The sequence below is a fragment of the Polyergus mexicanus genome, unplaced genomic scaffold, assembly GCF_030449975.1.
Source record: "Polyergus mexicanus isolate NDT 795.1 unplaced genomic scaffold, iyPolMexi1.0 SCAF_2, whole genome shotgun sequence".
Classification (NCBI taxonomy): Eukaryota; Metazoa; Arthropoda; class Insecta; order Hymenoptera; family Formicidae; genus Polyergus; species Polyergus mexicanus.
This window is the reverse complement of record NW_027223322.1, coordinates 1,132,653-1,157,923: the sequence shown is the minus strand read 5'-3', so window position 1 is coordinate 1,157,923 and position 25,271 is coordinate 1,132,653. Positions and strand designations below refer to the sequence as shown.

The following is a 25,271-nucleotide window of genomic DNA, read 5'->3' as shown; positions in this document are numbered from 1 at the left end:
ATGTATGTAATAAAAAAAAATTTTTAATTTTATTTATATACAGGGTGAAACATTATAACATCCCAAAATTAACAACATATTTTGCAACAAATTATGTATTAAACATTGTATATTATATCCAAGAACGAAATCTTTATAATTTAAAATAAATAAAACCATTTGCTAAAGATCAGGTGATATTTTACAGATTCCATGATATGAAAAGCTTATCAAAGTTTATGATATATATTAAGAGCTAAAGTCAAACACTTTTACGTTATTAATATCCTATTCTGGCTACTAATTATTCATATAACTTTCAATCTTTAATTAAATCTTACGATGTATGCAACAGGAAACAGTTTAGTTGGCACTTTTCATTAATCTATTTAGACTCATAGAAGCAAAAGTCTTTGAAATATCCTGGATTGGAGCGTTAATTGGACTACACCCGTACTCTTCTTACCGCTTTACCATAAAATCATACATAATAAAGATGATTACGTAACGGATTTTTATCGCTCACGTTATAATCATCGAATAACAATTAAATGTTGAATTTAAGATATAAAACACTATTTGACATGGATTCGATGATGATTGCAGGTGTTCAGGGCGCGCACACCGCCAGAAGCGATGGATCTAGTGGCACGATTGCTAGAGTACACACCATCGCTGCGTATGACACCACTGCAGGCATGCGCGCATTCCTTCTTCAATGAGTTGCGTGAGCAAGGAACACGGCTGCCGAGCGGCCGCGAACTACCGCCGCTGTTTAATTTCACCGAACATGAGTTGCGCATCCAGCCGGTCCTCAACAGCATGCTGATACCCAAGTATATGCAATCGGCCACCGCTACCACCGGTACGGAGGGAACTCCTGGCGGGGGTGGAGGTGGCGGTCAATCGGACGCCACGGGCGCCGCCGCCAGCGCTAGCGGTAACTCTAGTGATAATAGCATTACCAATGCTAATACCACCACCAATACTATTAGTACCAATACGCAAAACACCGACTCCAGTCAATCGAACATGGCTTGAATCGCTTTGTTCTTTTTTCTTTTTCTTTTTTTTAATGTTATCAACGAATCAGATTACAGCGGCATGACGAATCTATCTCTCTTCTGACGAGGATGTCCATGTTGTAAATGCGATATATTGCATTGCGGAGTTTATAGAAATAAGATTTTTTCACCTTCTAGAGCGAGAAGTAGCGTAGTACAGCGACGCGACTCGGCGAGATTAAGGTTTCTTATCCATCATCATAGTAGTCATATTGGATATATTTATGACATCAGAAAAGAATTGTATATGTTGAAGTAAATCATCTTCGTCGAATGATACACCACTCGTATTTGATAGAATGGAATTTATGAAACATGCTGATTTTTCGTTTGCAAATTGATATCTGAAAGCTCGATCTGTCATAAAATTAATTTTATAGCAAACATGGGATATATATATATATATAGCTTATTATTTACTATAAAATACATATGAAACTTTCAGATATCAATCTGCAAATCAAAGAAGAATCAGCACATGTTATATATATATATGAGTAAATGTGTTTATATTAAATTATTTACTAAAAGGAAAGTATTTAATCTACTTCTTTGTAATATACTTTTCTTGAAGTTGATAAGTAAAAAAAATTTATGTGTACAATATTATGAAAAAACAACTCGTATGATTTTCTATTTCTGATGCTATAAAACAATACGATTCTCACAGAAACCTTAATTATACTATATCGTTGCCGAATCGGATTCAGTGTATATATATATATGTAGGAAGTGGTCCTTCTTTAATTTTAAATAACCGCTGAGAATGCGTTTATATTCTAGTTAAAGATAAACTAAGAGGATGTGTAATCTAATGTGTCTGTAGTAATGTCGTTTGCATCACCATCGTTTTATACTTTAAGACACCGTGGTTATTAAAGTTCGACGAAAGTATCAATTTAAAATGAATAAAAATACCGATAATAATTGAAGGATGCTACTGTCTTTCGTAGACCAGACCGATGCAATTTGATGACAAATTCTTAATTATATATCTTATGTTTATATAAAAAAATGGTCCCTCTTTAACTAATAATTAAATGCGACTGTAATTAAAACACAGTTGAATGTCCGTATCGTGAATTTTTTTCGAGACCAGGAATGTTTTTATTGTGAGTTTTTTCTGCAGTTTTCGCTCTTATTTTTAATGGCATATGCGCAGAATGAAAATGTTGCTTTCTCATTCAATTTATCACGCGGTCATGTGGTAAATAATAAATAATGATAGCGGTGTAAAGGAAGAACATCATGTTATGAGTTATTTCACAATGCAAGATCGTAGAAATTACGGGAGTTTACTATACGGACATTCAACTGTATATGTATATCGCGTTAGATTATTTGTAGATATTTTTGGGCGGCGTTAAATATCTGCAAAATTAATTCTTGAGAAAGTACCGACGGTTAAAGGAAGACTATTGTGCTATTAACGTAATTCGATGGCAATATGTTGTCACTGTTGCCGAATTGACTTAAAAATGCACACAGAAATTGGTTTGTCTTTAATCGAAAAATAACCGATCCAGCATACTCTAATTGAAAGCAAATTAAAACAATGTGTAATTAAATGTCTAGCAATTTGTTATTACATCAGCTTTGAGGAGGATACCGATGAGGATTGGAGAAAGACCATTGTGCTATTGATGTAATTTAGCGTATATGTAAGAATTGGTCATTCTCTAATAATTATAATATCTGCTAAACGCGTGATTCTAGTTATGGAAAACTAAAAAAGATGACATCCAGTAACATTATTTTATCGAGACAATACAGGATCGAAATCGATAATTTTACAAAATTTATATTTGAAGATTTTTTTTTTTTTTTTTTTTTTTTTTTTTTTTTTTTTAAATTTATTCACAGATCAATAGAGTGATAACTGTCTTATAATACTTTTTTATGGAAAATTGGGTTTAATCGAAACTATATCGGTTTCGTATCTTTCTATATGGTCATTGCTGCGAGATCAGTTTAAAATAAGAAAACAAAAAACAGTGGATTATCATACACTCTACTCGCAAGGCAAGTTTCATTTTCAGACTATAATTTCTCAAGGTTTCAGTCACACTGAAGACATTAATACAAGAATATTAAAAATGAGTAACAAAATAACAATGAATATAAAAATGACAAGTAATAATGATACTAATACATTAATGAAACTAGTAGTCCATGTTTTGTCTCGACTGAAATGATCTTGTAAGTAAATTATCAAGAAAAGGATGTTCTCTGTCTTGTGTTTAGATTTTTAACGAATTTCTTTCATAGATTAATGGCTATTACGGATAAACAAAAAAATACATTATACAAGATATCTTTTTCAGATATAAAAACTGATCGACTTGCCGCAAAATGGCTAAATGCTATTATACGCCAGCATAATTAGAAAGAATGTTAGCTAGCAAGCCGGAGCATTTAGCGAGAACACATATTTGTGCCTATCGGTCATATCTCGGCGTGTTAAGTCATTGTCCCTAGCACTCTGTGTCGCTATTATTATATTATGACTCTTCGGATTCTCGACAGTCCAAATCTTTTTTTTTTTTTTTTTTTTAATCGTAGATGACGAACTTCTGATTGACCCAACGGAGCGATTTATCATATTTTTAATGACACGTACATGGCAAACGGATTTTTTGATGCATTAATGAAATCGCTTCAATAATGAAGAAAGCTCTTTTTGCGTGTTAAACATATTCCCGAAATCAGTTATACGGAAAACAATCGAACATTCGAATTTTTTTCGAAAAAAAGAACATATGTGATAAGCAAAATAAAACTTTCTAAGGTTAAGAAGAGAGGGCTTATATATCATATTAGATCCTTCGTTTTGCAAGAACTACGAAATAATTTGTAACATAATTCTGATTTTTAAAATATAATTACAACATTTGAAAAAATTAATAATATTGAGATGTAAAATAATAAATATAAAGTATCTTTATATATATATATATATATATATATATATATATATATATATATATATATATATTAAAAATGCATCTATATATTATTGAGTTGCTATTAGTAACAACTTTGTAATATGTTAACTATTATAAGAAATGCAGTTTTGCGAAAATCAAATCCATTTGTTAATGTTTTTGACAGAATAGAAAAGCTGCAAAAAATTGAAAATATAAAACTATAATTTTTTAGATTTAAAAATTCAAAGATGTACATACACACATAGACACAGGGTAATTCATATCTTTGGAATTTATATCTGCAGTAATTCTACGCAGTGTAATGTCGACCTCAACTTTTAAGCTATGTATTTCTTAAATTAAATGATGTGTACAAAGGTTTATAACTATTATTTTGAAAATATCTTGTGGCTACCAGTTACAAGAATATAAAATAAAAAAAAGGATTTTAATTCAAAAATTTCAAAAAGTAAGTCTTGACATATTTCTATTCAAGTCAAACTAAAGTTATCATTACATTTTCTCATTAAAATCAAATAACTTTTGCCTAAAACATTTTTCACAAAAATGCTTTGTTTTCAAATTATTCAGCTGATTCAATTGACATGAATCACCCGGTGTATATCATGTTTCATACACACACACACACATACACACAAAATCAAACTTACATTCGAATTCCGGGTCACGCAGTTATCTTGCATGTATACATATCATTGCGTCCAAAAAGATAGAGGTCGAGTAGTTTTTTTTTAACCTAGAAGTGAAAACAAAATGGCGTGTGTAAAATTTGAAAAAAGAATAATCTAGAAAAGTTAAAGATTTTGAAGGTAAATTTGAATTTTATGGACATGTTGAAGGCATTAAAATTAAGTTTTTAGATCACTAACTCTTTCTTTTCTTTTTTTCTTTTTATTAATGCTATATATTTCTCACATTTAGTTTTAAATAAAATCACACGTCATCGATTCCTTTTTGTTTTGAAGAAATGCATGGGATGTCCTCTGCAAAATGTCTTCCGATTTTGAAGAAAAGAAAGTACATCTTGCACAAAAAATTGCAAACGTATCAATGATAGAAATATTTAACTGACACTCTCTAGCCATATATGTATACAGATACGAATTACGCTATTCTAAACAATTATATTCAAATCGAATAAATTGATTAAAAAAGCTAAACTATTATATAAGATATACTGCATAGAATGCGTTTATTGTAGAGTAAACTTGGACATGAAGAGAATTTTCGGATAAATTGATTTATTAGCTAGTTGTGGTGCGCGTGTTATAAAGATAATTATTCTGTAACTTTTTTCTCTTCTTTTTTTGCAGTGTATTTATATAAATCCTTGCTGAGAGATGGCTGGTTTGATACAAAGGCGCGAACTATCTTCTTCGTGTTATCACGTTGATAGCATAATGCGAAGCATTCTTTCGAAAAGAGATTTCGAAATGATCGAAATTTAAATTTGGTGAAATTACACCGGCTTGTATCTCTAAATCTGTTTGTTTCAGTTGTACTTCTTCCGTATTCTCTTTTCTTTGAAATATATATATCTTGATATACATTTATATTTTATTTTACAACGAAAGGAAAGTGTAACTGAAATAAATATCTCTTGTTTCTTTCGGGTTTTAAGCGATTATCAAGAGAAGTGTCGAATTCAGAAACGGAGGAGAGATTAACTGGAAATCTAGCTGTGAAATAGAGAAATGATATATCTTAATACGAACATTGAATCAGAGCACAGCTTGGACATAGATATTGTTGATTATTTATCGTGATTATTATTATTATTATTAATAAACGAAAAATTCATCGATTTTCGATTTTAATTAATTCCTTTCTCACATCTCATCTCATCTAATCATAATTTGTCTTTTTGATATTGTTTGCTTGACATAACGCGTCGATATCGGGATATGGAAAATTTACAAATGGAGTTTCTGTATTTAATGATTTATTAAGCAGCACAACAAACGTACAGTGTGATCGTCAATATAGAAGACAAATGTAAAATATATTGAAAGTCTGTATAAATATATTCAATATTGATCGAGAAATTCGTTTATTTTGTTTTTTTCTTTTATTAATATCGAAAGCTATATGGGAGAAAAAAATGAACGAATTTTTCGATGGACTTAAATATACACATATACGTATATAAATATATATATATTATTTAATTCATACAATTAAATATGTAACGTGTATTAAATATCTGACATGATTAATAACAACACATCACTGTCGTAAAGAAAAAAATAATAAGAAAAAGATTAGAGAAAACAAAATATATTTCTAAATAATATTAATTAAATAATATATTCTCTCTTTTTCTTTGTTTGCGAATGTATTTTATTCGTTAAGTCTTTTTTTCTTTCTAACATCATTTACGGTCAGTTTTTTTTTTTTTTTTTTTTTTTAGTGTAATAAATAAAATGTAACACATTTTTGTAAAAAAAGAACAAAAAATTAATAAAGTAATGTAATACCTAGAATATATACGTATATGTGTCAATGCGTGTGTATATGTGTATTAAATTAGTGCAAATGATATAAAATCAGGAATTAAAAATTGTAGAAAACGGAAAAAGAAGAAATACATTGAAGCAAAGCACAATATATAGTATAACTATTTTAATTAATGCAAATTATTTCAAATTTTGGTAAAAAAATTTTTATTTTGAATTTTATTGTATGTAAAAAACTTTTGCAACAATATAATACATAATGTAATATATTTTACGTTTTGACGTAACGAATGTGTATGCTCATGTAACGCTATTTTTATCGTGATATATGTTAATATATGTATAAGGTAAGAATGCTAAGCAAGTGTTTTATAGTACAGGTCGGTACTACCGTATTCCGTCGTAAAAAATAAGCATTTTTTTCATTACCAAAATTTCCGGAAATACATTGTTTTTGAGAAATTTTTTTTATATCTAATGGCAAAATTTGCAACTTGTAATAAAAAGATGATTTTCCCCCTTTGACATTTTGGCTGAGGAAAAATCGTCTCCAAATCGTCCAGAAAATCTATTATTAAAACGACATTCGGTGGTTTTGGGACATACTGTATACAGTTTATATTTTCTAATTTTAATTATGTTAAATAATATTTATATTTAGAGGAATAGAAAATTTTGAATATCTTACACATATAATTTTATTCAAGGAGTCTTCTCCAAATTCACTTTAATTCAACCATTTTTTCCAAAGACATTTTATATATATACAGTATATATATGTATCTTCTATATTAATTTATAACGTCAATTAAAATTTATTATAGATGCCTTTATAAGGTGTTTGATATTAAGATATGAGTGGTTACGAATAATGTTAACTTTTTCTCGATCTCAAATCTGATCTTAGCGTTCAATTTAAGAGCCCTAAATGGACATCCTCTTCAGAAAGATATAAGAAATCTTGCGCGAAGCAAAAAGATTTTGAATCTTTAATACAAAAAATTTATAATTGATGATAATTTATTTTTTATCATAACCTAGGAAAAATGTATAATCGTATAAAAAGGATCTCTCACATTTTAAATGTAAAACTGGCTTTGATCAAATTGACTGAAAAAAAAATTGATTACATAATACGAAAAATATTTATACGCGTATTTAGATTGTTGACAGCCTAATCGAATTCTGTAACGTAGAGCAGAAAATGCGGTAATCTCGTATCTTACAATTAATGGTTTCCAATGACACTCACTTTAACCCATTCTATCATTTATAGTTTCGATTTTTGGACTTAATGCTCATAAAAACTTTTGATCGACACCACCTTAACTATAACATATTTCAATTTCGTCGAAAGCACTTTTATATTTAAAAAATATGCGAGTTTTATATACGATTATGTATACATGTTTTTGTTCTCATATATCTCCCCATATATACAGAAATAATAAGAAGAATAATTGAAATATAATTAAATAAATAAATAATTTTTGCATCCTCTTTTAAAAAAAAAAGCGAAATTTGAAGAAATAAGAAAAATATAATCATATATAAACATATATATATGGAATACATTTTATGTGCATACTTATACATATTTATATTTGATTATATACGGATTTTTTTCACAAAAATGCAAATTAAAATTTATCAAAATTAAAAATGAAGTATTATACTTATCTAGAATAATGTCTCTTATATTACATATAAATTAAGATGGAATAATAATTTCACAATTTTCAAAATTCTTTTGCTAAGCAAAAATATCAAAGAAAGACTATTTGCTGTTATACTTTGTAAAATTTTTACATATTTTTAATAATTATAATATCAAATCTGAAAACTTCTTTAAGGGGAATATATCTAAAGACGCAAAAAATAGATGCGATAAAAGAATCGCTTGCGACAGATTACTCGGCAAACATAAATAAACTTATTGTTTAGAGTACTGTTTCTATATGGATTTACGGGAAAAAATGAGATGTTTCAAATTGCAAAAAGGTTTGTTTATTAAGATATACAGAGAATTAAAAAGAGATTTTTTTTTTGTTTTATCACGATTCAATAGCCCAATAGCAAAGTTTCGAGACGTAATCAATCCTTTTTTTAATTATTTTTTTTTTATTGATTGAAGATCTGAAATAGAAGGAAAAAATTTATTGATAAAAAAGAGGGGAAGAACAAATTTTTTGAAATCGAAATTTGAAATTTTTCGGCTCTTTCATTTTATTTACATGACAAAGTAGATCTTCTTGGCAAAATTTATGTTTAGTTTGTAGGGAAGTTAATTACAGATTAATAAATTTAAATACTTATATTCATTCTTGAAAAATCGTGATAAAACCAAAAAAAAATTTTTTATTTTGTTCTGTATGTCTTAATAAATAATAGTTTTTGCAACTTAAAATATCTAATTTTTGTTCCATTTAGAAACTAGTAGTTTGAATAGTAAATTTATTTATATTTATTAAGTAATTTGTGCAAGCGATTTATCACACAAAATAAAAATATGAAATAATTTTATTTAATAATAATAATAATAATAATAATAATAATAATAATAATAATAATATAACAAATATTAATATACAGAGAATAAGTAATAATTTACAAAAATAAATAAAGAAGTTAAAGAGAAAAAATATATATATATTGCCAATTAATATATAAAACATTTTATGTATTCAATTTTTTTTATTTGTATTAAAGAAGAAATACATCATAAAAAAATAACTTTGCGACCGGATCTTTTTTTTACACTCCTGAATATCGCATTTTAGATGAGGACAAAGATGCTAAGGAGGCGAAGGAGCAAGAAGGTCATCAGGAGCAGCAAGTAGTAGATGGCGAATAATAGAAGAAGCTACATCAGATGATGCAGATCACATCGCGCGCCGGTCGGAATGGACACGATGACGATATGACGGACGAATAAAATGATAAATCGAGATAACATCTTCGACCGTACAGGCGCAGTAAGTCCTTAATGTTTAAAATTCATGAATGTACGATATTAGGGAAAAATTGTTTAATATACATAGAGCGAAACGCGCGCGTACGTAAGCACGTAAGCGACAAAAATATTTACTACACAGTTAAATAAAAAAAAAATTGCAAAAAAGAAGTAAACGGAGTAGTGCTAGTTATCACCACGCCTATACGATAAAAATGCGCTAATTCAAATATCGTGAATAGGTGTGAGAGATTATGAGCGCACGTATGTGTGTGTGTGTGTGTGTGTGTACGTGAAAATAAAAGTGCGGTTGAACGAAAAAAAGAGAGAGAGGCATGTACATACATATATATGTATGTAATATATAAATAAAACGCATATATATATGGATATGTATATGTATGTATAGGTAATTAATTATATGATTACACACTGTACTACACGGTGAGAAAAAAAGTAAAGAAAAAAGTAGTAAGACTCTTATTACACGATTGCTATGTTTACAATTATTATATATATACATAATTGCAATGTCCTATAAATATATATATATATATATATATATATATATATATAAATAATTATAAATACACACAAAAACACACATCTTTACCTACCGTTCTCATTTCGCTATTCCTCCTCTAGGTTTTATCTTTCTCTTGAATGTTATTTTTAGTTTTACAAGACATGACGACGCAAAAACGCATTAATCGTGATGACGATGATGGCGAATATCTTATAATATAACTTTACTCTGGATGTGTTTAAGCGAGAAAAGATTGCGCGAAACCGCCGCACCGTCAGTCACGGCGTGTCACCTTATATATAATAATATTATTATTGTACATTTTGTGCTTTATTTAACACAATAAAATATTAACAATAATGTTAATCGCCGCTCAATTCTTATCATTCAATGTATTACCGTAGACAGAATAATTTTGCGTGTGTACGTATATGTATCATTGTGATATATACTATATACTTGATGTACAGAAAAAGACAAAGCAAATATTTATATAAGACGCATTATATACGTCTTTATAGATTTATGTAATATCGCACGTACTGTAGCACACATTTTTACTCCCTTATATATGTCTATAGGTCTTATATTATTGATAAAAACACAAGCAGATTTTCGGAAGTAAAAATTAACTTTCTCAGTAAAGAAAAATGATGATGAAATAGTTTTGAAAATTTTCAGCATTACAGAAATATATCTTCAAGATCTCATTAGCCGAGAAGTACCTTCCTAATCATGGCACCGCTCACGAGCTCCTCATCGCTATCCCGTAATTCAATGCATTTGCTGCTACATAAGTATTGTAGCAGCGGTAAGCGATACTTGCCACAGAAATCAACGAACTTGATGTGCTCCACGCGATTATTGAAGAAAACGCCTGCACAAAAAAATGAATTGGTCTTGATATACATACCATATATACAAGGTTTGATGAAAAATGTTGTATAAATTTGATAATTTCAAATTTACTGTGTTGCACATTTTTGAAAATTTGTCAAGCGTTGTAAAAAGTGTATAAAACTGTGAAGGAAATACGAGAGTACTTTAAAAACTAAGGTATCCTTAATGTTATATTATCATAGGGTATTTACTCAAATCTTATAAAAACATTTCCTGAAAATTCCCTAATCTTCCAGATATTTTTGTTCAAAATTCTTGGTAAAGAGAATATTTTTTAAAGATTTTTTCATGCAACTTTCTAAAATAAGTTCTTTTAGTATGCGTTTTCTAACGTTTTTCACTTATATGAAGACAAAACAGAGTCACTTAAGTTTCAAGTGCAAATGTATTAAAAAAAAACTAAACAACTTTTGTGAGATAAACATTTTTCGCTTGCATAACATTTTCATTCTTGATCACTAAAAATTACAATAAAAGATACGTACTGCATATTCAATATCTTGTTAAGACACTGAATATATAAACATCAGAGATATTTATAATATATAGTTTAAACTTTATCTTTTATATGTAAATTTCGTTTTACACATAAATTTCTTTTATCGATAGGATATGCGTAGAATAAAAATGTCGTTGTAAGTCTCTTTATCTTTTACTTGCTTTCTCATTCTAAGATAACGTAATTATGTTGCAAATACAAATATGTATGTGGGAAAACAACGTATAAAGAAATTTTTAGTAAAAAAAAAATCGATTTAGAATAGAAGAGAAATCTAAAGTTCTTAGAATGGATGAAATCGATTATATTACATTTATAATGAATTATTGCGCTGCTCAAAAATACTGACCCTTGCACTTGGGATTGACACAATGATGAGCGCTATTAAGGTACTGCACTAGATTGCGTGGTAAACTCTCATCGTCGTAGCGAACGTCGCTGGTCTTGATGACACGCGCCGCTAATTCCAATAATGACGGCGGATCGTGCGTCATATCAGATACAAATCCCACAACCAGCGGATTATCTCGGAGAGATAACTAGGAAAAGTATATAAAATGTATTTGTTGCATAGATTTATTTGTTGATTTATATAGGGCTAAATATGTGCCTAAAAAATTACTTACATATATACGCTACACACGCTTAATCGACATAATTACCATCCAAATTGAGATTCCAGTTTGGCGGCACCGTACTTTAATGAGGGTATACAAAAGCGTGTACCGCGCTACGATAGGTGTCTCATTGTCAGTTCGAATAGCGATTATGTGAAAAAGTAGTGTATATATGTAACTTTTATGTATAATAAAATGTGTTTTTTTTTTCTGTTTCTTGTTTTATTTAGCAAGTTTACTGAAAGTTGATTTCCGAATAGCCCTCGTAGAGAAAATAATTAGAAATATCATTATTTGTGATCACTTACTTCGGTTAGACATTTCAATGTTATTATTTCGGTAGGTAATGTCCGCAACCTGTTCTTATGAAGCGATAAAGTTTTTAGATTTGTCAAATTTGCTATCGAGCTTGGCAAGCTCTCCAACATATTATCACAAAGCACAAGAGCTTGCAGGGCTTTTAGCTGACCAAGAGTGGAGGGCACCTCTGTTAATCTATTGTCTCCCATCGATAAAACTCGTAACCTTTAAAAAATCATAATATCCGATTTTATGAAATTGACACAAACTATCTTTTATAATATAAAACACGATATAAACAAAGCACAATTATATAAATTATTGCAATTAAAATGATAGAAAAAATTAATTGATTTTTATACACATATTTCAATCTCTCTCTCTCTCTCTCTCTCTCTCTCTCTCTCTCTCTCTCTCTCTCTCTCTCTCTCTCTCTCTCTCTCTCTCTCTCTCTCTCTCTCTCTAATGTTATAACAATTTTCAAACTCTATATAATATATATTTATATCTTTTCGTTAAGATGTCTTTTTTCTACAAAAATATTTCGGAAATTGCTTTTGATTATAGAAGCGCTTAAAATTAAAAATTAAAGAGTTTCATAAACTACATTTTAAAAAAGTTAGTATATTAATTTATTAATTATTAATTAATTAATAATGTTGTCTATAATCATTAAAACTTCAATTATCGCTAAAAATTAAATAGAAATCGCAGTCACCTTTGCAGTTTCCAGATATCCTTGGTAATCTCATTGATACGATTACCACCCAAGTAAAGGTATCTCAAAACAGCTAGATCGAGCACTTGATTAGGAAACTCCGTGAGTCTATTGCCGCTCAAATTGAGTTCCCTCAAATTAGCCAAATTTTCGAAATCTTTAGCCAATCCATCATTGGTTAGATTGTTGTGTTTTGCGATCAAACAAGTCAAAGGGCAATTTTCCCAAAAATTTGGCAACTTAGCAAGGCCGCAATTCGAGATATCAAGGCAATTCAGACTGATGAACTTATTGATACTGATAGGAAGAGTTGTGAGACGGTTCTGACTCAATAATAAAGTATCCACGTGCTCCGGGCATTTGGTATTAAGGAATTGCTTATCCATTATTTCATCATCTAGTGACAGATAGGATAGATCCAACGTTCTCAGATTAGAATCCGAATCGCTGGAGTCCGATGTGTAGTTTTCCATAATTGAGCTTTAACATTCACTTATTTCAATCTTCTTACTCATTTATATTCATTTATGTAACGCTGAAATGAGCAAATAGTTATTCAAATAAAAACATTTCATATATTTAAATTTAAATATTTATATATGTGTATATGTATATATTATAAATTGCATGCTTTTTGTAGAAACACTAAATTTATACAAAAAATCTATGCGCATATATATTTATATATACGCATACAATTTGTTTAGTGTTAATAGATATTTATGATATATATATATATAATTGTATAATTATACTGTTTACATCAAAGTGAATATTTTTCCCAAATTTTTTATTGACTCTTTATGTCGATCGTATGATAATACATTGAACGCAGTAAAAGAATTTTGAAAGTTTGCAATAAAATAAAATATTAAATTAATAAAATAAAATATATGATTTAAGATTTATATATATGCTATGTATACATACATATGTATTCAGTTAAAAAAAAAAAAAAAAAAGTTTACATAATAAAAAAAATGATAATTTTATGTAAAACTGCATCATCATTATCATAACCACGCAAACATGACGAAAGAATAGCGAAGTGTAAACAATGGCCAAGTATTTTTCGTCGTTCATCAGCCTTCATCGACACATTATAAGGAGGCGATAAAAAATTTTTGGAAAATATTCACTTTGATATAAACAGTATAATTATTAGTTATATTATTATTGTTGCGAAATAACTTTTAAATACTTTTTAAAATTTATTCGTAATTAAAAATAAAATTTATATTCTTTACTTTATATTTTTTAACCATAGCTATATAGTTAAATACACGCGTGCACGTATACGTACACCACATTATCATTATCATATGTTCAACGCATGCAGATTAATTATCAGAAATCGATAAGATTCTGAGAAAATTGTTATGGCAAATAACGTTCCCGTTAATTAAGTACTTTCCTTGCGGAAAGAGATTTCGAATATTTTATTAAAAATAATGTAAAAGAAGAATGTTTTTTTCCAATACAATCAAATGTCTTTTTAATTGTAATTAATTCAATAAATTTGGGGTCAATTATCAATATGGTTATTGTGACAAAATTATTACGTTATTATGAAACTAATTCACGTGATAATTATTTTGATAACGAAGAAATAAACAAGATGTAAATGTTTCAATTTGTTTTTCTCTATAAAAGCTTTAAATAATATATAAGTTTGAAAAATGAAAAATTTGTATAAATTGAAAGAGTAAAAAAATGAAGAACTTATACGAATAAAGGATATATGTTTTGATTTGATCGATAATTGTATAATTTCATTGGATAAACTTTATATAATTTATTGACAATTTCTTTAGCATAAGGAAGACATTACATCTGATATAAAGAGTTAAAAACTTTTATTATATATATTATGCCATATTAAAATTAGATAATGCAAAATGAAAAAGTAATATGATGAAAAGTGAGTATATAGGTGGATCATAAAATTTAAAATTCGCGCGCTCCTACAACGCGATTCGTGACATTACATTATTGGCTTGCGTGACATCACAGGTTGTACAGAATGTTCTACTTACTTATTTTGTCCTCGCGAAGGAGACAATCCCGCTTGTTATCTCTGCTGAATTAACACTTCCGAAAAACACAATACGCGTTATTTAGTTTTAGGCGAGCGAATTGACACGAATAAAACGAAAACTAACGATGCAATCGGCAGCGCATGGGATCACCACGGCCGCATGATATCTGCGCTTTATCAGCGTGTGCTCGCTTTTATTCCTTTTATCACCTATTATCGCCGCTCCCGCGGCAACGAGTTGGTCTCCCCGCCAAGCGTTGTCGTAACCATTGACTAAATAATAATATAGAACCACCGAATTACACGAATTACACGCATAACGATACAATTCGAATATTTTACAAAAAATTAATTTCGAAAAATCAACAGAGTATTGAAAAAATCGAATTTCGTATCGCGCACGATAAGCAAGAAATTAAATATTATGTGAAAATAAATAATTTTAAAGCGTATATAGTTTTAACCAGATTTATTAGCAAAATAAAGTACATATAAAACATGATGAATATATAATATAATATTTTCCAAGATATTAATGATATAAAATTTTTATCAAATAAAACTAGTATTTTAGAGAATATATATTTTTTATATTATATGTATATCTCTCCTTTTAATTACTGTATATAAAATCATACTATATATATGTCTCAATTCTATGCAAGAATTTAAAATTGGTGCAACTACATCGATTGTTTCTGCATTTTATTCCACTGTATCCTTAAGTATTTTATTGCTAAATTTGAATTATATGCAATGATTCGTCTATATTTTTATATATAACTCTAACTTTTTTTTAATCTAGTATAAAATTATTGTAATAACTATTGACTTCAAATATAAATATTTTTTTTTTTTTTACACTATTATTATAATAAATGTAAGACAATACTATGACAACAGAAATATGTTTTCAGCATAATTGAAATTTTTATTTATGAAAATTATATACTGTAATAACCGTTATCATAAAAGTTTGTCTTTGTTCTGCAAGTCGAATGAGTTTTTTGTATTTTTGGCAACATAATTTTCGTCATAGTAGATATTTTTATTATAGTACTTTTATATTTAGGTTAATTTTAATCGTTAGAAGACAACAAGAAATTCTTCCTCAGTCGTTTTTGCAATAATTTTGAGCTATTGAACATGTCGCAGATCTCCGACATGACTGAAATCTTCATGTTTTCTTCATAATGTCTACGAGTATGCTGCACGATTCGAATTAATAAAATTCATTTAACTCATGTTCGTCAAGTTTTGATTCGAAATATGAATTAAACGGAGTACTTCGTAAACGTTCATAGATATGATCAACATCTGTCGTTGTGATATTGGCGTTGTTTGAGCTTTGGTAAGATAGTCGATCGTCTCGATTTTCCTCGGAACTGTTGAATTTCCAAGAGCAATCTATACAAATACATATCATATGCACAATTCATAGTAAAATATATGTCTTAAGAAACTATTTTTGTAAAATTAAAAAAATAGACTTCTTTGTGATAAGATAAAACAATAATTTTCATGCAATGATATGCTGATGAAAAAGGAATTAATGGTGATTTACCTTCGGCAGTTAGTCCAATATGTACTGTATCTATTATCGCATCATCTACATTGCTTCTCAAAGTGACGATATTTTCGAGACAAACTTTGAAACTCGGTCTGGCATCTGCTGCGCTCCAACAACGCAACATCAATTCGTATAATGTCGATGGACAGTTGAAGGGTTTCAGTAGCCTGCCACCCTCGCGCAAATAATCCACCACTTCAATATTAGTCCTGACAAAATAAGGTTGTTGGCCTAACGACATAACTTCCCATATTAATACCCCAAATGCCCAAACATCGCTCTGTGAATTAAATATTCCATCTACTAAAGATTCCGGTGACATCCAACGAACAGGCAGCGATCTTTCTTCCTGAAATATTTTAACGAATTAATTCTCATGCCCTATAGTTGTTTATTTTTATATTAACTTGCGTCATATGCATTAATGAATTTGTTATACGCTTCTTCAAGTTGCTGATTTACATTGAAATTTTTTTTATTTTAATTTTCTGATTTAATAAGCGATATAAAAATCTTTGAAGCATTATGCGAAAAACTAATTTATTAGTTTCGGCTATATTTAATTTTTGTTATATTAAAAAGGAAATTTAATGAAATTTTGTATTTGTTTTTTAAATATTTATCAGTAATAAAAATAATATAGAACAGTGATAATATACCAATAAAATATTTTAGTTTCGTGATGCGTTACACCGTCCCTACCTACCCGTTGCACCGGACCCGGAAATAGCTATTTTAAATTATAACTCAAAAACTAAACTTGGGACAAAATTTTGTGAAAGGAAAAATCTCAGTCTCAGAATTCGCTCATGAATATGACATTTTAAGGACATCAGATTGCTTTGAATCACCCTGTAATATAGCTATTGTGCGTTAAAAATAATTTTTCGTGAAATAATTTCACATATTAAAACTCGATGTACACATAAAACTTAATGTATACGCATGTGTCACACAATATCCTTGAAGAGATTAATTTTTTACTTCTTAAAATTTGTTGTCTCTTTGTTAAAAATTATATTTAACTCACCTGATAATAATCATCCTCATAAATATCTCTAGCAAGACCGAAGTCGCCGATTTTGATGACGCGATCCTCGCGATTTTTTGCGGATACGAAACAATTTCGACATGCTAGATCTCTATGCACGAAATGCATCTCTTCCAAATAACAACAGCCCCGTGCAACATCTTCGCATATGGCGAGCAAGTCTTGCAAACGCAAAGCATGCGAATCTGTAAGTTGGATAAAGTGACTATCTCTCAAATAGTTCAACAGGTCACCAGCCTCCATTAATTCCAATACAAGTAATGGCGGATCTGTATCGAAGCAGACGCCCAACAATTTCAATATATGTTTGTGTCGAAGCTGACTCATAAGTTTGGCCTCTTGTAAGAGTTTTATCTTTTCTCGCGTGGAGGCATTTTTTCGTAGTGTTTTTATGGCCACAGACATTATGCCTGATCCTTCTAACTCTTTCATTTTTCCTTTGAATACCTAAAAGTATTGAAACATTAGACTGAAATACTAAATAGATAATAACAATTTAAAAAATCAATGAATAATTAAAGAAATCAGTTTTTACATATCCGAACGTGCTGCTTCCTATGGAATTTTCCAGTGTGATTTGCTCTTGTCTGATTTCAGGTATTGCGGAATAATCCGAAGTACATTGCAATGTAGAAACGTATAGATTAGATTGAACGAAATTTTCAGTTCTTTCGCGAAAAGCCGCTAATTCGGACAGTGTCCGAATTGTGACAGATGGCATTGCATCTTTGTTGTTTTCGCGTTGTTTTTGTTGATATACTGTTGACGGATAATATTACAATATATATTTATCTAATGTTACATTGTCTAAACTTAAATTATTTTTTATTAACAAGATAAATTTTTTTCAAAAAAGGATGGATAACTCTCTAAGAATTATTGCGAAATTAAAATTTTTTTAAATTGAAAATTTTTCTTCATTATTCTAAATCAATTTTGTTTGATAAAAATTATAATATCTTGGAAGCTGTGCATTATCGAAAATATATTTCGCATACAAAAAGTATATATTTATTTTTTAATAAAGGTATAATATAATAGTATATAATATCTTCTCGCCTATTCGTGACGTGTATACATATGACTCGCAAAAATTCGAGCTTTACACCAAGTATGTATACTCACAACTGAAACAAAATCTATAGATGATATAGCAGGTCAATAATACAATAATAATCGAGATAATGCCCAATATTAGTGTTAAGTGATGTTGCGTAGCCAATATTTCTCTGGTAGATATTGTTAAATCGGTCACGCTTGATTGATTCCAAGCCAATTCAAAACCGTAAACGCTTTTAGCTTGCACGCGAAATTGATACTTCTTATTCATGTGTTTATTAGGAATTATCCAATAATTATTTATTCCGTCGTAATATAAATTCCAGTCCTTGATTATGATATCGTGCTTGTAATCGTCGTCAATGATAAAACCTTCCAGTCGATATAAAATTTGCGAGCGGTCAGTAATTAGCGCAGGCTCCCAATATAACTTATGCACAAAATTGTGAAGTTTCGTTATCATAGGTGTCCCAGGAATGCTCGGAGCATTACCTTGTTAATCGAACAAAATAAAAACTTTTATATTATATAAAACTATGAACGCTTTTTATAATTTTATCGATCAAAAAATGACAGAACAAATTTTATATTTTTCTTCCTATTGGAAGACATCTTTAATTCTTTAGATATGTATATATATATATAAAAGTTAAATTATTATGCAATCTTTTTAAATAAATTATCCTTAACATTAACATTATATACGTACGTATATTTATAGCATTAATAGATTCAATAGTTGTAGGTGGATCTTTTTTTCTAATTTCATTATGAAAAATTATAAATTTCAAATTATTAAAGTGTAAAGATGATATTTCAGAATTGCCTCTTCTTGAATGCTTGTCGAATATAAGCTTTTTCTATAAAAATGATGATATAAATAAATCACGGCAAATAATGAAAATAAATATTATAAATAAATGAAGAAAGTAAATATTAATAGGAGTTAATAGTCATATCTTTCTCGGTAAATAATTCTTAGAACGCATTGCTCTTTCCAATTGACATAGCAATTTGACGAAATAATTCGAGTTTATCACGATTGGTTACTCATCGTCTTCTCAATTAATTTGCGGTTCTCTATTAATTCAACTTCCTGTTGCATTGATACGTTTTTATTGTAAATTTTAACATCGTTCATGAATAAAGTTTTTATATATTTAAATATTTAATATTTAATATCTAATCGCATAAGTTTTATTTACAAAATTTTTTTTTTTTGATCAAATGTAGATTTTAGGCTTTTTCTGATTAAGTAAAAAATAGTTTATCAGAATAACTGTATTTCATAAATAAATGATTATAATTCTTCATAAATAAATATAATTATTATATCACAAACAAATATTAAATAGAATAAGAATATAATTTGTGGCTAGAAATTATATAAAAAATACATTGAATTATAGCAATCGTTACTACATTTGTGTATGAAAGAGAGAAAGAGATTAAAATAGAAAATAAATAGCAATATGTTAAGTTTAAAGATACCATTTGTTAAAAATAATATTTATAAAAACTTGTATTACAGTTAAGTTAATTTTTATTATGTCTCTTATCTTTTACTTCAATCTTTATTTTTTATTAATTTTTTTTTGCATCCACTTATAAATGTAAAAAACATGATTTTCAAAACTTGCTGTCGTTTTTTTCTTTATAACATTCAGTTTAATGACCAAACTTCCCAGGTAACACGTTATTTCGACGTCGAATGACGTTATTCTGATGATACTTGTCAAACGATATTTACTATCTGATTTAATTGTGTATTACGTAGATTCACAGTTATACAGATAAATTACCTGTAACCTAAAGTCTTATTTTTATTATATGCAAACGATCTCTTACCTGTATGACGTTCTTATTACCATTGACATTCATCGAGATTATAAACAAAGGATTTTCGACTTTCTCTTGCGGAAGCGCCTGTACTACCTCCTTGATTATCAATACTTTTAACAATGCGCATAATATTTTTCCTATCATAATTATATTTTCAATCGAGAAACCACTTTATATAAATCAATATTACTAAGCACTATGAGCAGCCGTATCTGCTGTATTTCGTCACCAATCTTCCTTTACAAAGATACTTCACGCTCTGAATGAATGCTTTCTCTGAATACGAGCGCAAGGCATTATATATATTAATTAATTCAATTGATAGATTGATTTGTTTTTATCATCCCATCCCCGCAAAACTTTCATTCATCCATTCGCATGAATCGCCAAATAACGGCTAATACTTACTATTTAGCTAAGAGATCTCTGTGTAATTTTTTCTCATGTGTGTGTATGTGAAAGAATAATCAAGGCTGTTAGTGATTAAAACTCCTTCGAATTCGAAAAAACATGGTTAAAACTATAGAAAAATATAATAATTATATAAAATAGAATAGACCTTCGCATTTCGGCAATCACAATTTTTCGTATGTTGTATAAAGGAAAATTCAAGTCTCGAGAGAGGAATTCTTTTGCAATTCTGGCTTTTTATTTAGAGTTCTGGATAGCATCCTACGATGAGATATAAAAGAACATATTTTATTTTTACGCTCAAACCAATATTGTAAAAGATATTACAATATTTATATATTATCATTTATGAAAACTAAATGGCGCATTTTATATAATATTTTATATAATACACATACACTTTTTATAAATATATATTTTAATGATATCCCTAATGCCTACACACGCATATACATCTAACATTCAATGCAATGTGGATTGTAGATTTTTTTTAAATACATCTAATATCGAATGCAATTATAGATATAAAATATAAAGGGTAGACCGGCCCCGTGCCATGAGAGCCAGCGTGGAAACATGAAGGACATATAAGGCGCGTTCCACTTAACAACCGCGAACATCATCTATCTTTGTTTAACCTCCGATGAATAACAAAGATGAAACGGCAGGGACCAATCTATTCTATATATATCTATGGATATGTAAATTATTTGACACATAGCCTGTGGTCGGAAAGAGGCTAGAAATGCTTCGAAGCATTACATTAACCAATCAGAATAAATAAATCTTCACTCTTTTTGTCCTGATTGGTCAATCAAACGCTTCGAAGCATCTCTGGCGTCTTCTCGACCGCAGCCATAGACATAGTATATCTAGGTCAGTATTCATAGTCAGTTCTTATATTTAAGACCGTCTTAAGCACAATCTTAAGATGCCCTAAACCAATCACAGAGCCGTAGCATCTTAAGACATTACTTTTACTACAAACAACTGACTATGAATACCGGCCCTAGTCTAGGGCCCCTAGGCCCCTAGACCGTGTGTTGAGGAGTGGGAGCCGGATGCATGAGGAAAGAGAGCGCTATGCTACGTGCGAGCGAGAAAGAACGCATGGAGCACGAAACAGAGTATGTCCTTTTCTACGTGTATCTTTACCCCCATTCCTTAAATAAAGGCAAACGCTCGATCTAGATATTACTATGTTTATGGTTTGACACAATGTGAGAGAAGGTTAAGAATTGTGTATGCATTTTTCCATTACGAACAATTTTTGTAAAAGTGACATGAAAATTTTAATACGACTTCAACACGCAAATTACAAGTTATTACATTTATGGGCTTAATATTATTGAATAAAACTTTTATGGATTTTTATGGAATTTTCAGGATTAGTTAACATGTTATATACAATAAGGTTAGCAAACTTTACTTTATCATATGTATCATAATGAAATGTAAATTATTTATATATAAGATTTTTAAAAAGTAAAAGATCAAACTTTTAGAAGGATATTTTACATATGATAAATAAAGTAATAAAGTCTGAAAAATATACAAATTCGTTTTATTTTCGAGCTAGTCTTTCAAAGTTTTGCATTAGAAGAAATGTTCATATAGTTTTTTCAAGTATAAATATGTGCTGTTATTTTTGTATGATTATGAAATAATTTTTTAATAATAATATTATTTTTTTTTTTTAGATAAATGAGAATGTTTTGTAAAATATACCGACCGCTATTGTCCTGGCATTGTAAATTTCATAGAAGCGCATATTTTTTGTTGGACTATATTCCTAATTCTAGGAAAACCGTCCCCTTAAATGTTATTATCGCAGAAAATACAGATATCTTTGAGAAAATAAAGGGAAATCAAAATATAGAATGGGCAAGCATACGAGAACAATTTCTTCAAATTCAACAAATTACTCCAGCCATTGTAGATTCCACAATTATAGATATATGTCTTAAAAACTTTCAAGTGGATACAGCTATTGCATATTTTAAATTTCTGAGAGAAAACAATTATCCTCTGAATGTGGCAGTGATCGGAAAATATCTGAGACTCTATTTTCTGAAACACAAATCCTTGACTGATATAGATAAAACAGAAATTGTAGAAACATATAATGCTTTAAGAAAGCAACATCCATATCTGGACTCTGTTACAGCTGAACATTGTGTAGTAAGTTTGTGTTTAACAGATCAGTGGGAAAAAACATATGAAATAATGGAAATGATGAAAATTACTACCAGTCCAGGTACATCTGTGTATTCTGCACTAGCTAGCGCAGCATTTAGAAATGGAAAACCTGACATTGCATGGAAAGCATTATTAGAAATAATATCACGCAAACTAATTCCACAAAGTATCGTGTATACATCGCATCTTCAATATTGCGAACTAGAAGGACAAATTTTTAATGATAAAATGGAAGAGATGTTCAAATTTTGGGCTGAACATAGCATGAAGCCATATAATCATGTCATAAGTGCATATATTGACACAGCTATCAAATATGGCTGGTCTGCAGCACCCACTACTATCTCCCCTACGTATTATTTTATATTTTTATTCATGTTAATTTTAATTTCTTCTTTAACAATTTAGAATTTAAAAATATAACAGAATAAAGTTAAAGTTAGAATCTTAACAAAATTATTTGATTTTAGTAATTAAAATTATATAAAATTTTAAACTTTACTGAAATATAATTACGATTTTAATAATTAAAGTTAGAATTTTAAATCAATAATTAGGATTTTCATAGTTTGATGTGTGTTTTTTCTGTTTAGAGGTAATTGTAGACATTGTGGCCATTCCTTGTTGGAGATAACATTCAGTGAAAAGAATTTTCAGGATCTAGCCGAGTCTATCATGAAAAGGGTGATTGTAGGATCGAATATTTACTGCAAGACTAATCCGCGAGAATTGCAAAGATTTAAAAAATTTATTGAGGACACTAAACCCTATGACATAGTGATTGATGGACTCAATATGACTTATGTTCAAAATAGTTCTACACCTGCGTTACAAACGGTATCATTTTTATTGTAATAAGAAATATATTATAAATGAATAAGAGTATATACTTGGCATTGCGACGCTATCGCATCGTTTGATTAATATATATTATATACATATAACTATTTACATATTATGTGTTAGAAATATACTATATCTTGTTAATAGAGAGATAAGGGACTGTTCTTTTATTACAATTTTTAATTTTATTTTATTAATCAATATATTTATAAGAACATGTATTGTTTATATTACAGTTGATTAAAGTGATTGACTACTTCAGTAAACGTGGACAAAAGATACTTGTGTTAACACGGAAACATCAGAAGAAGCTGTCTATTTTCAAATACGTAGAGCAGCGTGCACTTGTCTTTTTGACAGACAACTTGTAAGTATTGAATTTCAAAGAGATACAGTTTCCTGGACTCGTAAAAAAATGTTATTGTATATATAATTAATAGTAAAATATAAAAAAATAAAATTTTATATGCCTTATTTTTTAATATGTATGTATAAGATTATATATATAAAATTTTAGGTCTGTCGATGATCCTTACATACTTTATGCAACCATATCAAGTGGCAAGAATGCAAAATTTGTGTCATTGGATTTAATGCGACAGCATAAACACTCTTTAAAAGACGTGCACTTGCAAAGAGAATTTATGAAATGGCAATGCTCACATCAATACTTTGTAATGAAAAGCGCAACTGGTATACATGTTCAGGAACCTTTCATTTACATGCCAACTGTGCAAAAAAATGGTAACTGCTGGCATGTGCCTTATGTCAACAATAATTTTACTTATGCAGAATCGCTTGAATTCCCAGATAAATGGTACTGTTTAAAGTACAACAAAAAAAATAAATAAATGTTGCAAAACAAATTTTATTATTAAATATATCAATGTTGGATAAAAGTTTTCTTTATTGAATTTCCATCCTCAAATGAGACACTACCTCTGCTTTCTTTATAATTCCCACTACAGTGAGAATTTTATAACTTTTATATTAGCAGATTTATTTTATTATAGAGAAATATGTTAATCCCATTCAAATATATCCATTTATCTTATATGCAAGGGCATGGGATAGATTCGAATCAGAATTGGACATTTACGTTATGAAATATAATAGCCTATGTCTATGTGTAAGTAATGTAAACTATGTTTAACATATGTCATTTTTGTCAATAATGACTATATAATCTATGAAATATATACATAGGCTGCGTTCCGTTATTCACTCCTAGTACTGAAAATCTATAGTGTACGTGATGAAAACTATAGATTTTCTGTACTGGCAATGAATATTGGAAC

The 25,271-nt window shown here is 28.9% G+C and overlaps 4 protein-coding genes across 12 annotated transcripts in view; 2 read left to right on the top strand and 2 right to left on the bottom strand.

The window, feature by feature from the left end:
* Positions 1-12,151, top strand: part of LOC138942847 (glycogen synthase kinase-3 beta) — a 44,996-nt gene extending 32,845 nt beyond the window's left edge. For 4 of the 8 annotated variants that reach the window (XM_070313333.1, XM_070313329.1, XM_070313337.1 and 1 more), the window contains 2 exons: positions 586-919; positions 9,228-12,151. In XM_070313333.1, coding sequence (XP_070169434.1) covers positions 586-919; positions 9,228-9,301 — 408 coding nt within the window. In that variant the 3' untranslated portion in view covers positions 9,302-12,151. Of the gene's footprint in view, positions 1-585; positions 1,447-9,227 lie in introns of those variants that run through there. The other 4 variants (XM_070313319.1, XM_070313315.1, XM_070313312.1 and 1 more) reach the window with 2 other exon arrangements.
* Positions 9,233-15,226, bottom strand: LOC138942879 (leucine-rich repeat-containing protein 58). The gene is made up of 5 exons (XM_070313344.1): positions 14,997-15,226; positions 12,961-13,495; positions 12,251-12,467; positions 11,675-11,864; positions 9,233-10,803 (listed from the first exon to the last, which is right to left on the bottom strand). Exons 2-5 carry the CDS (start codon positions 13,431-13,433, stop codon positions 10,637-10,639), a joined length of 1,047 nt encoding a protein of 348 aa, XP_070169445.1. The 5' UTR covers positions 13,434-13,495; positions 14,997-15,226; the 3' UTR covers positions 9,233-10,636.
* Positions 15,227-15,961: 735 nt separating this feature from the next.
* On the bottom strand, positions 15,962-20,670 carry LOC138941230 (protein sevenless-like). Of its 2 annotated transcripts, none has more exons than XM_070310693.1 (7): positions 20,527-20,670; positions 19,388-19,538; positions 18,745-19,170; positions 18,155-18,378; positions 17,599-18,066; positions 16,563-16,917; positions 15,962-16,405 (listed from the first exon to the last, which is right to left on the bottom strand). In XM_070310693.1, exons 1-7 carry the CDS (start codon positions 20,662-20,664, stop codon positions 16,221-16,223), a joined length of 1,947 nt encoding a protein of 648 aa, XP_070166794.1. In that variant the 5' UTR covers positions 20,665-20,670; the 3' UTR covers positions 15,962-16,220. The 2 variants fall into 2 exon arrangements, with proteins under 2 accessions (XP_070166794.1, XP_070166803.1); XM_070310702.1 differs by having other exon boundaries at positions 15,962-16,383.
* Positions 20,671-22,041: 1,371 nt separating this feature from the next.
* On the top strand, positions 22,042-24,854 carry Mldr (mitochondrial ribonuclease P catalytic subunit). The gene is made up of 5 exons (XM_070310678.1): positions 22,042-22,345; positions 22,632-23,483; positions 23,724-23,967; positions 24,210-24,340; positions 24,491-24,854. The coding sequence occupies exons 2-5, from the start codon at positions 22,636-22,638 to the stop codon at positions 24,822-24,824; spliced, it is 1,557 nt and encodes a 518-aa protein (XP_070166779.1). The 5' UTR covers positions 22,042-22,345; positions 22,632-22,635; the 3' UTR covers positions 24,825-24,854.
* The last annotated feature ends 417 nt before the right edge of the window (positions 24,855-25,271 follow it).